Raw genomic sequence first — 14,440 nt, forward strand, 5'->3', positions numbered from 1 at the left:
CTAACAGTAGCATCAGGAGGGGTGACCAAGGGTTTGTGATTGGCATCATGAAGGTGGCAGAAGTAAGAGCTGCTAGGTGACAGAAAGGCCACATGGAAGTGTCTGACTCTGAAGGCCTGTGTAGATAGCAGGCAAATGATGCCAGAGGGGAGGGGATAAAAAAGAATGTGTAGGTCCTGAGGGTGAACTCTAGGTTCTCACAGTCTATGCAAGGTTAGGGGAGAAGTAAAAACTAATGGATAATGAGAGGAAACTGAATGAAAAATTTGTCATATGTTTGTTTCTGTGGCTGAAGTGGAGTTGAAACTATCTGCAGTCAGGTGAAGGGACTGGGAAATCAAATGTCAGATGTGTCATCAGTGTGGAAATGAGAGAAGGTGAATGTGGAAAGGAAAACTTGAGGTCCTGAAGTCACTGGAGAATTTAGATATGTGTTTGGGGAAGTAATAGATAATGGCAGTCATGTTCCCTCCTCTTGGGTTTATCTTCCTTCCGAAATAAAGGGCATGTTCAGTCTGTGAGCCTTGAATGGTTTCATACAAAATGGAAATGTGATATAGAGGGCAAGGCCTTGTCTTAGAAGAGGTGACTTTTTATTAGAATTTCCACGGAAGGCTTCACAGGAGGCAGGGGGCTCTCTGAGGTCTGTGAGTGTCAAATCCAGGCTTTTAATTATTTTGTACTCTCAGTGAAATTTTTTCCCAAAGAACAAAATGCCGTACCAGTATGAGAATTATTAAAAATCATTTCATGGAAAATATTACCTGCACTAATAGGACCCAAACCCATAGTTCATTGTATTATATTTGGTTAACAGTGCAGTAGCAATTTATTTTTCAGGCTTTTTCAGTAGGCGCTTTTATGACCTACAAATCAAATGTATTAAAAATGACCACTTGGCTTTCTTAAAAAATGAGGAATTATATGTCAATTTAAAACTTTAATCCCTTATACTATTTGTTACTGATTTTATGAGCATTTGATTTTAACTTAATGTTTTCTTCTGTGGATTTCACATTAAGTAAGTATAGGAGATTTTACTAGACCAGGATGGAGGGAATGTTTAGAAATATTTATTTGCAGAGATAGCTTGTTGTTCTGGATATATAAGTGATGTGGGGACCTCTGGTGGCTTATTTTTCCATCTAAAAGAATAACTGGATGCTAAATAGAAAGCCAGGCACTGAATTCTAGTTGGAAAGTCCTTAGAGATCAAGTAGTCAAACTTGCTCATTTGATAGAAGAGGGAACTGAGGCCCATAAAAGGTTAATGACTTTTCCAGGATCTCACAGCAGTACCGAGGCAAAAACCATAGCCAGGTTAAGTACTTTTCTGCAACATGGTGCTGCTCCCTTGGAGAGGAAGTTAATAAATGTGAAAAGTAAAATGACATGACACCTTAGTCTATAATTTCTATCCATTTTATCTTTGAAATATCACTTGCATCCATGCTGTCCTCTTCATCCTCACTCCCTGCTTCCGTGGTCTTACCATCTCTCCTGGGGCAATTGCAGTAGTCTCCAGAGGTTCTCCCTGCTCTTGGCCTCTTCCTCTTCCTTGCATCCAGTCGCCATCACCAGAGTTATTGCTGAAAAACTTGGACCTGATCATGTTACTCCCTTACTTAAACTTCATCTCCAAGTCGCCATTGCCTATAGGCTTCTTGACATGATTAACAGGGTTTGAAACCAGGTCCATATAAATCAAAAGTGGTGTTTTTAATGCAGATCTTTCTTTTTCTTTCAAACTGTGGCCCTGCGACTTGTGTGTGACCCTTAACTATATTGTTTAACCTCTTCAAGCCAAATTCATCATCTGTCAAATGGAAGTGGTAGTACCTGTGGAGAGAGTTAATGAGTTAAAGCCCTTGAATATAAAGTACCAGCACAAAGTAGTTGCTTAATAGAAGGTAGCTATTATCAGTATACTTACCTCATTGTATCATAAATTCTATGTTCCTGAGTCTTTTTACCCCATTAGATGGTGAGTTCTTTGAGGGAAGGGACCATTCCTTGTTGTGTCTTTAGAGCTTAGGGCAGTGCCTGGCACATGACAAGTACTTGAGCAATATTCATTGAATGAAACTGGGCCATCAGACCTTGGGCAAGTCATTTAATCTTTGTGAACTTCGATTCCTTATGACTAAAATGAGGGGGCTGATGACTTATGAAATGAAGTAATATATATAAATCACCTAGTATGGTGCCTGGTTCATAGTTACAATTCAATAAATGGTAGCTATTGATGAATTCATATTTATTCTTAAAAGCCAAGATTAAGTGTAAGTCTTCTGTAAGCCTTTTTGGCTGCTTTTTCCCTGCCCCCTAGTAAAATTAATCATTTCTTTCTCCTCACTCCCATACTCCAGGAAGGATGATTTCATGGGGGAGCAAAGGCTTTAGAATCTGACAGACCTCCAACTGAATGTTGGCAATGTGACCTGTATAACTGGACAAGTTAATTAAGCTTTTAAGCTCCTTCTGTAATTGGGGATAATGAGGGTAGTGATAATTAGCTTGTGGGGTTAGGGATGTATTCGTCTCTCCTATTAAAATAAGATCTCCTTTAAGCAGGAATCAGGTCTTTTACACTTAGCTTTCATGGTGCTCAAAAAGGTATGTAATGACTTTGAATATGACACCAAAACCTCATTAATATTAGAAAACTATAAATAAAAATGAGGACAGTACAAATGAGGCATCACAGCATATCAGGTGGAGAAAGAAGAAAAATTAAAAGTGATAAAGCAAAAACTGATGTTAAGTGAAAGCTAGAAAGCCAATACCAAGGGTAAAATAAAATAAAAGCAGATAAATGACAAAATATAAGTTCAATCAAATGATAAAAATATGGTTGGCATTGGGAAGGCCAAAAAAAAAAAAAAAAGAAAAGAAAATGTTTTCACAATAAGCAGTAGGGGGTGGTGGCCAGTGCAGCTCTGAGAATAAGCTCTTAGTAACTACAGTTTTACAGCCTACAGAATTCCTTCACAGACAACCAAGGGAAATAGGCCATTGGAGAAAGTTTCAAAAGTTAAATCACACAGGAGGAGTCACGATTTGTATACAGATGTCCTGAGTTCTAGCCCAGTGTTTTTTACATTACATCATGTAACCATGCTCTAGAAAAATAGGGGATTTAATATAATGATTAATAGCTTTAAATTAATTTGCTTACATTTAGTGCTTTAGTCCTAAGGATTGTTATGGAAAGGTTATATTTGTCTTTCAGTTTATGCCTGTTCAAGTACCTAATGATGAAGAAAAAAGGGATCCTGTCCTTTTTGCCAGTAGAGTCCGGAATTTCATGGCAGAGTAAGTGTCTATAGTGATTATAATTAGTAAATAATTTGAAAATTACTGGTAAATGGCATTTAACATAGTTTTAAGACTTTCCTCTGAGGGCTGCATTCCCCAACTCATTTTGGTAAGTAAAATAGAGACATGAGACATGTCTTTAAGACATTTATAAATATGTTCCTCATATACAGCCCCAAACTAATGGAAATGCATTTTTGCCAGGGAGTACAATAACCTGAAGAAACCAGGCAGTGCCTTCTATGGGGTGGGTTCAGCCAAAGCCTTGCGATGGTCTCAGTGGTTGCTATTATGAGCAGCCTTCTCTCCCCTCAATTGCCACAAAGCAGCCCAAGCTGGATGTTTCCATGACATTAATCATGTAGCACCAAAAAGGAGAAAGTCTGAAAGGGAAAAAGATTCTTAGAAAAGGGAAAAAGTTGCCCCTATTAAGGAATGGGTGTAAATTTAGGATTTGGAAACTGCACAACAGAAAGCAAATATTTGCCTGCAGTTAAGGGATTTTTAACTGGCCACTCTACTGACTAGATAATCATCCTCTGCCTTATAATGAAAGAATGCTTTATACTATAACCACCACCCAGGTAGCCTCAGAGCCATCCAGGTGTGCACTCTCTCCCTAGGCACCGCTTCCTTCCATCATTTGGAGTGCTAGATTTGGAGCTAAGAAGTCAGGAGTACTTATTCTCTTATTAAAAATTCAATGAGAACTCTGAATTTAAGCTCATGGAGCATGGCTTCATAGCAAGATTGAGATAGATATATATATATATATATATATATATATATATATATATATATATGAACTTATCTTAATATTTCACAGCAGAATAACTATTTTCAAAAAAGAATAAATGTTTAAGTACTCAGCAAATAAAAATGCTTAATTGTTTAGCAAGTTCTTTGCTGCTATGTGTACATAGATGTGTTTGTCTTATCTAGTTTCTGGTCCAGCCACAAAATTTGCTTTTACGTTGTTTTCTCCTCTTACTTCCTTATATCTTCCTACCAGCTCATATTCAAAAGTTATTAACTAAAATTAAGTGTTTGAAACCAAGGGAATTTATATCAGATATTTCAGCTTCCCAAAATATGCCTAAAAACACAGAAGGAATTTGTTTAGGCAGCCTTTCTCTGAATTTGGAGGTATGGAGGTATAAGGACCTTGAATAAAAAGGAAGAAAGACCTTTCTTAGCTGCACATCCTAGGGCAAGTACTATCCAAGGCTCCCTTTCCTCATGTGTAAAATGGGAACAGTAGTCCTTGTTTTGCCTTTCGCATAGTTTTGGTTATGATGAGACTCAAGTACAAAAATATATGATAAAAGCATTTTGAAAATGGTAAAGAGCAAAGTAGATGTAAGGTAGTGGTGGTACATCTACTAATAAATATTTATTAAGTGGTTAGCATATCCCAAGTCCTGTGCTAGGCTCTTTACTTGTGTCATTTGACTTAATGCTCAAAACAACTCTGTGAGGTAAGTGAGGAAACTGAGACTCCAAGGAGTAAGTAATCTGCCCAGGATCATACTAGGTATTAGTGTTTGGGCTGGGACTCAAATCCTCACTTCCTGTTACCAAACCCAAGCTCTTAACTGCTAAGCCATCCTGTTTATTATTATAATTCCTGAAATATTTAAAATTTTATGTTCAATCTTATATACTCTTACACCAGAATATTTATTAACCAAAATAGCCTGGTTATAGAAAGAAAAAAAAATTTTCATCCCGATTGCATTCACTTGAAATTTAATGTTCCTAGCAATGACTTAACAAAATTAAATATAGTCAAAGACATAATTTCACGATTTGCGCTGAATTTTCATGGAATCAAAATGTAGTGAAGAAGGATATTTAGAAAATTATTTCTGTTCTACATACCCTTTCTTCTTGGTACTCAATGCTTTTATGGTTCTTATTAAAATATATATTTTCAAATCTAGTTCACCATCATTGGTTCTCTGATCTAGAGGGAAGTAGTAGAGGTTATGCTCTTCTTTGAGGATGGAGGACATTTAGGTTTGGAAGAAATATTAGCCTATTATCAATTCTCTTCCACTTTTAAAAGATGATAAAACACATATAGCTAGAAGTTTGTATAAGCCACTTATCTGTTGACACATTACTTCCTTATGCATTCTTTGACCTTACAATAACCTGTGGAGTGAGTCGAGTAGGCATTTCTATGTACAGATGAGAAAAGTGAGGCTTAGGTTAATGCCAGAGGGTCCACAGCTGGTAAAAGACTCCTCTAGGACTTGAACCTAAGTCTTCTGATTACTTTCCCTGAGATTCAAATCAACTATTATTGTTGTAGTTAAAATACAAAACAATAATGATCATCTGCAGAGAAGCATGAAGATAGAAGGAGATTAACTCCGGTACAGTAAGTCAGTGAAGAAGTAGAGAAATAAGTCTCTTTGGCAAGAAAAAGAGTTACTGGTTTAAAAACTAGTAAATATGTTTACTGTGGCTTGTTAGCCAATTCAGGACTAATGAAAAAATCATTACCTTTTTTTAAAAAAATTGAATTTCAATTTGCTTTTTAATACTCTTAGTGCTCTGGGAATACCAGTAACAGATCACACGTATGAAGACTGCAGATTGATGATTTCAGCAGGACAGCTAACATTGCCCATGGAGGCTGGGTTAGTGGAATTTACTAAAATTAGCCGGAAATTGAAGTAAGTATATTTTAAAATACTACACTTTCACAAAGATGTCTATTTTCACTTGCTTTATTAATGCTCAGCTCTAGGACCCACATGGCATTTGCTAGGGAAGCCAGGGATGTGAATTTATCTCCCATTTAATTCATCTAGTTTTGTTTTCTCAAGAAAGTTAACTCAGAGATAACTGTCTTGGTCACAGGAGGAGACCAAAGAGAGGAAACGTGGATCAGCACAGACCCCCTCCCTACTTGGAAATGGCTCAGAGTAATGGGTCAGTCCTGCCACCTTCTTTTAAGAAGGATAGCTTAATTAGAGGATACTGGCATGTGGTGTCTGAACTTCACATATGAAAAATGAATTGACTTGTATAGTAGCAATTCTGGTCATCAGTGAATTTTAAATACTTACCCTAGATCTAACCTTTTCCTTCTGAGTACCTAATTTAAAAAAACAAAAAGGCAAAATATTCTTCTGTGTTTTTAAGCTCTAGTTTAAGCCATATAGAACATTCCTTTGAACTACCTGGTATGAAAAATTGTAACCCTCAAGCTTCCCTGTTATTACAGTTCATTCTGTTTCAGCCCTTTTAGGGATTTGCAGAATTTATGGATTTCATAGGCCTCGTTATCCTCCATAGAAAGAAGTTACAAAATCAGTTACTGTATCAAAGTTCAATAGTAATATGTAATACTTTGATAACTGCTATAGCAAATATTATTTGTATCTTCTAGATAGCAAAAATGGTTCACTTATTGTTTTAATGTTATGCTAACAATATTCCCATAGATTTGAATGTTTGGAAATTGTTTAAAAAAAAAAGCCAACAACAAATCCCAACTTGGTAAGGAGAGACTTTATTTGAAAGGATTATTGTAAGAGGGAAAGGAACTATTGCAATAGAGAGCAGGGACTACTGCAATAAGGGAGAATGCTCTGACCGTAAGTTCTGCAAGCATGTCAAGAGTTAGGTCAAAAGGGTCTTTTCTTTACTAGAGAGGGAAGAACTGTGTGTAGGTTGGTGTGATCAGATAGTAGATCTGAGTATTTTATGCTGAGCTCAGCCTATTCTGGGAGGAACCCTTAAAGTGGAACTATATGCTGTCTCAGGCTAAGAGTAAGCCAAAGTTTAGGGGTCTGGGGAGGAAAAAATCTTAACAAAAGTTTGATTAACAACCATTTCATTCCAATAGATGAGTGGGAACAAGTAGTTCAGCTAATCATTTATGAAACAAAGAATGGGAATGTGGAGGGTCTGTGTCCAGCCTTGTCCTAGGTAAATAAGAGGGGCATCTATGAGTGTTATCTAAGTCATATGCAGAAAGGGGGTTCTTTGCAATAAGCAGCTTTCAAGAACAAAAAGGTGGAGAGATTTTTTAAACTTTGCCGTTTTCCAGAAAAACAGGGCTTGGGTAAAATTCAACATTGTCAATAGTCATTGAAATTGGATACAGAAGAAGTATGTGTTAGGTCACCTGCTTGCTTCTTCAAGACAAAAACAGATGTGATTTAAGCTACAGTATATTTTCCAGTGTTTTATCATCCTGATTTTTTGTACCTAATATTGGAGGATGTGTGTATAGTCTGATCTCTCTAACACGATTTGTTGTGAAATGTGAATTCTGACTTCATTATAATCCTGAAAGCTCCTGAAAGCAAGAATCATCATTTCTTTTATAACAACTCAATAAGTACTATTGACTTACTGAGTTAAGTTTAAGTTAAAATCTGTTTTATTTCTTCTCATAAGTCATTTTTTATTCTACCACATTGCTCTTCTGCTCCATTACTTTTTCCTTCAGATGTGGGATAATCATCAGTGAATCAGTTATGCTAATATCCTTTTAAAAATTAAATGCCTGTGTATGTGTTCAATATACACTTTAAAATACTTATTTTATTCTCCTTTTCAAATTTGACACTTAAAACATTTTCCCTCAGATACATTAATAAAACAGTATTCATTAAATTACATGTGAAATGTAAAGGGTTAATAGCATTTTTTTTGTAATTCTTTGTTTAGATTGGATTGGGATGGTATTCGTAAGCATTTAGATGAATATGCAGCTATTGCAAGTTCCTCAAAAGGAGGAAGAATTGGAATTGAAGAATTTGCAGAGTATTTAAAGTTGCCTGTTTCAGATGTGTTGAGACAACTTTTTGCACTCTTTGACAGGGTATGTTAAATTTTAAACTTTAACATATAAACATTTTTATTCTATCTGTTGCCAAAGATCATAAATCAATTGTGTTGGAAAAAAAATTGTGTTGGATCAGTCTAAGAAAAAGCAAGACTGGGTTTAATTGCATGGTTTTGTTTATTAATAATATAATAACTATTACATGTGTATATATTACAGTATTTATGATATTGTCTATTTCTTTAAAACACCAAGTTAGAATTAAATATTGTGACCATAAAAGCACATTTGTAATATGGAATTGGGAAAGCTTTCTTAACTAGCCAAAATTTAAAAATTTATATGTCAAACTTATACATTGATGACTTGAGGTGGTACTAGTCTCAAGGATTCTGGACTTCCCCCAGAATGTGTGAAGACCAAGAATTGTTTATTTTCAAATGAACTTTAATAAAGATTTCAATTAAAATTTGGTCATTAGGCATTATACTGAGGGTACAGTATGTTACATGTGAATTTGCAAGTACATGTAGTTAGAAAAATTTGAATTGTCAAAAAGTTTCCTTAGGAAAAATTTATCAAGATTTCCTGTTCTCTATTTTTTAATTTGTTTTTTAATTAATAAAATTGACAGTAAACTTCACTCTTTTGGTTACAGTTCTATGAGTTCTGAAAAATGCATAGTCATGTAACTACTACCACTCTTAAGACACTAGACAGTTCCAAAAATAATTCCCTGTGCTACCTTTGTAGTCACTCCCTTCCCCACCTGTAACCCCTGGCAATCATTAATCTGTTGTCCATCCCTAAAGTTTTGTCTTTTCCAGAATGTTACATAAATGGAATCATACAGTATGTAACCTTTTGAGTCTGGCTTCTTTCACCTAGCGTAATGCATTTGCAATTCAGCCATGTTGTTGCAGTTATCAGTAATTTGTTCCCTTTTATTGCTGAGTAGTATTCCATTGTATAGATGTACCATAGTTTGTTTATTCATTCTCAGGTTGAGGAACATTTTATTTGTTTCCAATTTTGGGTGATTTTTAATATACCTGTTCTAAGAATTCATGTATAGGGTTTTTTGTGAATGTAGGTTTTTATTTCACTTGGGTAAGTATTTTAGGAGTGTAACCACTGGACTGTAATTTTGATAAAATCCAATTTATAGTTTTTTCTTTTATAAATTGGGTGTTTGCTATTGTATCTAAGAACTCTTTACTGCTGAGGTCATAAAGATTTTCTTCTAAAAGTTGTATGGTTTTACATTTACATTAGGTCTGTGGTCCATATTGAGTTAATTTTTTTTTTTATTAAATTCAGTTTTATTGAAATACATTCACACACCGTACAGTCATCCATGGTATACAATCCACTGTCCACAGTATGATAACATAGTTATGCGTTCATCACCACAATCTATCTCTGAACATTTTCCTTACATCAGAAAGAACCAGAACAAGAATAAAAAATAAAAGTGAAAAAAGAACACCCAAATCATCCCCCCATCCCTCCCCATTTGTCCTTTAGTTTTTATCCCCATTCCTCCACTCATCCATACACTAGATAAAGGGGGTGTGATCCACAAGGTCTTCACAATCACACTGTCACCCCTTGTAATCTACATTATTATATAATTGTCTTCAGGAGTCCAGACTGCTGGGTTGGAGTTTGGTAGTTTCAGGTATTTACTTCTAGCTATTCCAATACATTAAAGCCTAGGAGGTGTTATCTATATAGTGCATAAGAATGTCCACCAGAGTGACCTCTCGACTCCATTTGAAATCTCTCAGCCACTGAAACTATTTCGTCTCATTTTGCATCCCCCTTTTGGTCAAGAAGATACTCTCAGTCCCACGACGCCGGGTCCACATTCATCCCCGGGAGTCATACTCTGCATTGCCAGGGAGATTTACACCTCTGGGAGTCGGGTCCCACGTAGAGGGGAGGGCAGCGAGTTCACCTGTTGAGATGGCTCAGTTAGAGAGAGAGAGGGCCACATCTGAGCAACAAAGAAGTACTCAGGGGGCGACTCTTAGGCACCATTACATGCAAGTTTAGACTCTCCTTTGTGGTAATGAGCTTCATAAGGGCAAGTCCCATGCTCAAGGGCTCAGCACATCAAACCGCCAGTCCCAATGTTTGTGACAACATATTGAGTTAATTTTTGAATAACATGTGAGGTATCAGTCAAGGTTCATTTTTTTTCCATATACTTTTATGATTATTCCAGCACCTTGTGTTGAAAAAACTATCTTTTCTTCACTTAATTGTCTTTGCACTTTAGTTATGTACGAATCAATTGAGTCACTGAAATGTTTGCCTTAAAACGTTTAATTTTGCTAAGTGAATTTTACCTCCATAATTAAAAAAAAAAAAAACCTGTTATTCATAGCTATGCTGAAAAGAAAAAGATTCAGTTGACCATATTTGGTCATTGGTCAATTGTTCATTGATATTTATTCTATCCTTTCACCAGTACCACACTATTTTCAATACTATAGATTTATTGCAATTCTTGCAATCAGAATATGTGTATCACCTAACTTTGTTTTTCCTTTTCAAACTTGTTTTGGCTATTCTAATTCTTTTGCTCTTCCACATAAATTTTAGAATCATCTTGATATCTAGAACAAAATTTTGGTGGGATTTTGATTGGTATTGCATTACTCTATAGTTCAGTTTGGGGAGAGTGGACATCTTAATACTGATTCTTCCAATTCATGAACATATTATATCTCTCCATTTCTTTAGATCTTTCCTGATTTCTTTCATAAGTGTTTTGTTGTTTTTAGCACACAGAAACTGCACCTATTTTGTTAGATTTATACTTGAATACTCCAAGGTTTTGTTGGTGCTTTTGTAAATAGTATTGTTTTTTAATTTCTCATTCCAATTGTTCATTACTAGTATGCAGAAATACAATTGATTTTTGTATATTGTCCTTAGATCCTGTGATGTTGCTAAATTCATTTATTTGTTCTAGGAGCCTTTTTATAGACTCTATATGATTTTCCATGTAGATAACATGTCATCTATGAAGAGAGACAGTTTTATTTCTTCTTTGCCAGCTTCTGAGTCCTTTCTTTTTCTTGCTTTATGGCACCAACAAAGACTTACAGTGCAATGATGAATAGGAATGTTGAGACTTGACATCCCTGCCTTGTTCTCAATTTTAGGGAAAAAGCATTCATTCTTTCGCCATTAAGTATGACATTAGCTCTAATGTTTTTTGTAGATGTCCCTTATCAAGTTAAGGAAATTATCTTCTATTCCTAGTTGGCTAGAATTTTTATCATGTATGAGTGTTGAATTTTGTCAAATGCTTTTTCTGTATCTATTATATGATTATATCATTTTTCTTCTTTAGTCTGTTAATATGGTTAATTACATTTATTTCATTTAATTCTGATAACATATATACAAAGCAAAAATTTCCCACTTTAATGACTTTCATATGCACAATTCACTGATATTAATTACATTCACAAATTGTACTACCAACACCACCATCCATTACCAAAACTTTTTCATCACCCCAAACAGAAACTTTGTACCCATTAAGCAAGAAGTCTTCATCTATCTATCTCTATTTATTTGCTTGTTCTAGGTATTTCACATAAAATGAAATCATACAATATTTATCCTTTTGTGTCTGGCTTATTTCCTTCAATATGACGTCTTGAAGGTTCGTCCATGTTGTAACTTCATTCCTTTTTATGGCTGAATAATATTCCATTGTATGTCTATACCACACTTGATCTATTCGTCTGTTGTGAATACTTGTTTTGCTTCCGCCTTTTGAATTATTATTGTGAATAATGCAGCTGTGAGCACTGGTGTACAAATATCTGTTCAAGTCTCTGTTTTCAAAACTTTTTGGTATATAACTGGAAGTGGAATTGCTGAATCAAATTGTAATTATATGTTTAACTTTCTGAGGAACTGTTAAAACTGTTTTCCACAGTAGCAGCACCATTTTACATTTGCACCAGCAATGCACAAGATTTCCTATTTCTCCACATCCTTACCAACATTTGTCATTTTCCATTATTTAAATACATTGATTGGTTTTTGTATGCTGAACTAGCCTTGCATTCCCAAATAAACCCTGGTTGGTCATAATGTATTATCCTTTTATATGTTACTGGATTCAATTTCTAAAATTTTGTTGAGGATTCTTGCATCTATATATTTATGGGAGTTACTGGCTTATGGTTTTCTTTTCTTGTGCTGTCTTTGTCTGATTTGGGTATCAGAGAAATACTGGCCTCACAAAATGAGGTGGGAAGTATTTCCTTCTATTTCTAGAAAAAGATATTTTGCAAAGAAATTATAGCTTAGTGATAGAAACTGGGACAGGGTTTTTTTCTTTTGTGCCGGAGCACACTAATGTTCTTAATGATTTCTTCTGTAATTTCATTGGTGAACTATTCTTTAACATGATGCTATTAAGGAATATGTATGCAGTACTATATGTAGTGCCTGAGCTTCTCTTCTGGGCTTTCTTGCAGCATGCAATTAATCTTTCCTTGTCCATTAAGTGACAGTGTATCACTGGAGTGGTACTACCATAAAGTGCAATGAAGATTTGGGGGAAGGAATAAGTAAATTATTGTATATAAATGTGCAAGTTACAAAATTAAAGATATCTATTCACTTGTATTATTGCTAGTCTTTCTGTAAGATTTATATAGTATCTTCCACTATAACTCTAGAAACCACACAAGTAATTTTAAATAAAGCTTAAAGTTTAAGAATTTTTTGCCAGGAAGGAATATTGCAAGTACTTACAAACAAGGACAGGAGATGAGGAAATGGGAAAGGACATGAAACAAGAACCAAGGAGGAAGTTTACAGCACATCTTGAACATTGTGCTCGCCCAGATTTTTAATCAAAATTAAAAATAACATCCATGGAGGTTGTCCTGTCCAGGTGTCAGACTATCATAGCTAGCAGTTACAGAATTGTTATGACACCAGTTCTGTCTTTTGATGACTGATGATACCTGCCAGCAATCCCATTGTTTCTAAGCACTGGTAAGTATAGATGATTTGGGAGTGGGGAAGGGAGTATAAACCAAGGATTAAAATAGCTTCTCGTGAAGAATTTTTCACAAAGTGCTAACTTGCATAGGTTGTAGTCCCTCTGTCCCATGATAAATGCATCTGATACCTGAGCTGGGGCATTCTGAACCCCCAGCTAACTGTGTTGACTCCCTCTGAGCTAGGGCAAGACAAATGGCTTCAGGCATTTAGGAGGCTGCTGGGTCTTCACAGCCAATTTGGTCTTTCACTTTTCTGCACAGACTGTTGCATCTTCTCTCATATTGTTTATAACTGAGTTTTCTTCACTACTTTGTGTGGTGTGGCTTAGCCTGAGATATGGACCATAAGCTGGTCTTTAAAGCACTTTTCTTTTCATCTCCAGCATACTGGCAAATAAAAAAATTGTCTGGAAAATTAATGACAAAAGCATTTGACTGATCTTTCATTCTGTCTTTCTGCTTTCAGTCTTTCTATCTTTCTGACTTTCTTATACCACCTGTCTGAACCTGTGAAGAATCGTTGTGAGAAGCTGAATTGTGCAATTGTGGCCCCACCCTATGCACATCTCAGTTCCATGCTAAACCTGTTCTCACTGTCTCTTTAAGTTATTTAGCTGGGGAATAGTTGATGAGAAAAGCAAAGCAATTCAGTAACTTCATGTCTCAGCATAGCTTATCTTGATATGCTTTGGGGAGCGGGGAGGAAGGGTGGGAAGGAGAAAGGGTGGGTGTTCCTGTTGCTCTACCAGTAGCTATAAATTCTTGCAGGGCAGACCACTCCCATGAGCCCCTCCCATTTGCCCTTCCCACTTTATTCTCCTTCTCCCCTTACTTTTTTTTCTTACCTTTTCCCAAGTCTAGTGTTGTTGGTATTTTGGGGATAGGAGAAGGACCTGAATATGCCTCCACCATTCCCTTACTCTCTCTTCCCACCAAATTCATAGCTAGGCTACAAAAACTCCATAATGACTTTTCTCTCAATTTGTCATTAAAAAAAAAAATACACTGTCCATTCAGCTCCTTCTGCTGTGTTCTTTTTGATTCTCAGATATTTGATGACAGGTGATTTGAAGGTCCAATAGAAATGTCATTCACAATCCAAATCCTGGCATACTTCACTAATTTGGAATAATTTCTTTTGTAGATGTCTCATCTCTTCAGAAACAAAAGACCCTTTTCATCTTTGGATTTAATTTAGCTTTAATTTTGCATGAATGTACACTGAAATCTCTGGATCAGAGGTTAATTTAGGATTAGTCAAACATCA

The 14,440-nt window shown here is 35.6% G+C and overlaps 1 protein-coding gene across 1 annotated transcript in view; it reads left to right on the top strand.

Moving 5' to 3' along the window:
• The window catches only part of LPCAT2 (lysophosphatidylcholine acyltransferase 2), a 74,986-nt gene that overhangs the window by 36,722 nt on the left and 23,824 nt on the right, over window positions 1-14,440 (top strand). Inside the window, exons 9-11 of the mRNA XM_037815732.1 lie at window positions 3,233-3,315; window positions 5,877-6,002; window positions 8,011-8,164. Coding sequence (XP_037671660.1) covers window positions 3,233-3,315; window positions 5,877-6,002; window positions 8,011-8,164 — 363 coding nt within the window. The remainder of the gene's footprint in view (window positions 1-3,232; window positions 3,316-5,876; window positions 6,003-8,010; window positions 8,165-14,440) is intronic.

The sequence above is a fragment of the Choloepus didactylus genome, chromosome 22, assembly GCF_015220235.1.
Source record: "Choloepus didactylus isolate mChoDid1 chromosome 22, mChoDid1.pri, whole genome shotgun sequence".
Classification (NCBI taxonomy): Eukaryota; Metazoa; Chordata; class Mammalia; order Pilosa; family Megalonychidae; genus Choloepus; species Choloepus didactylus.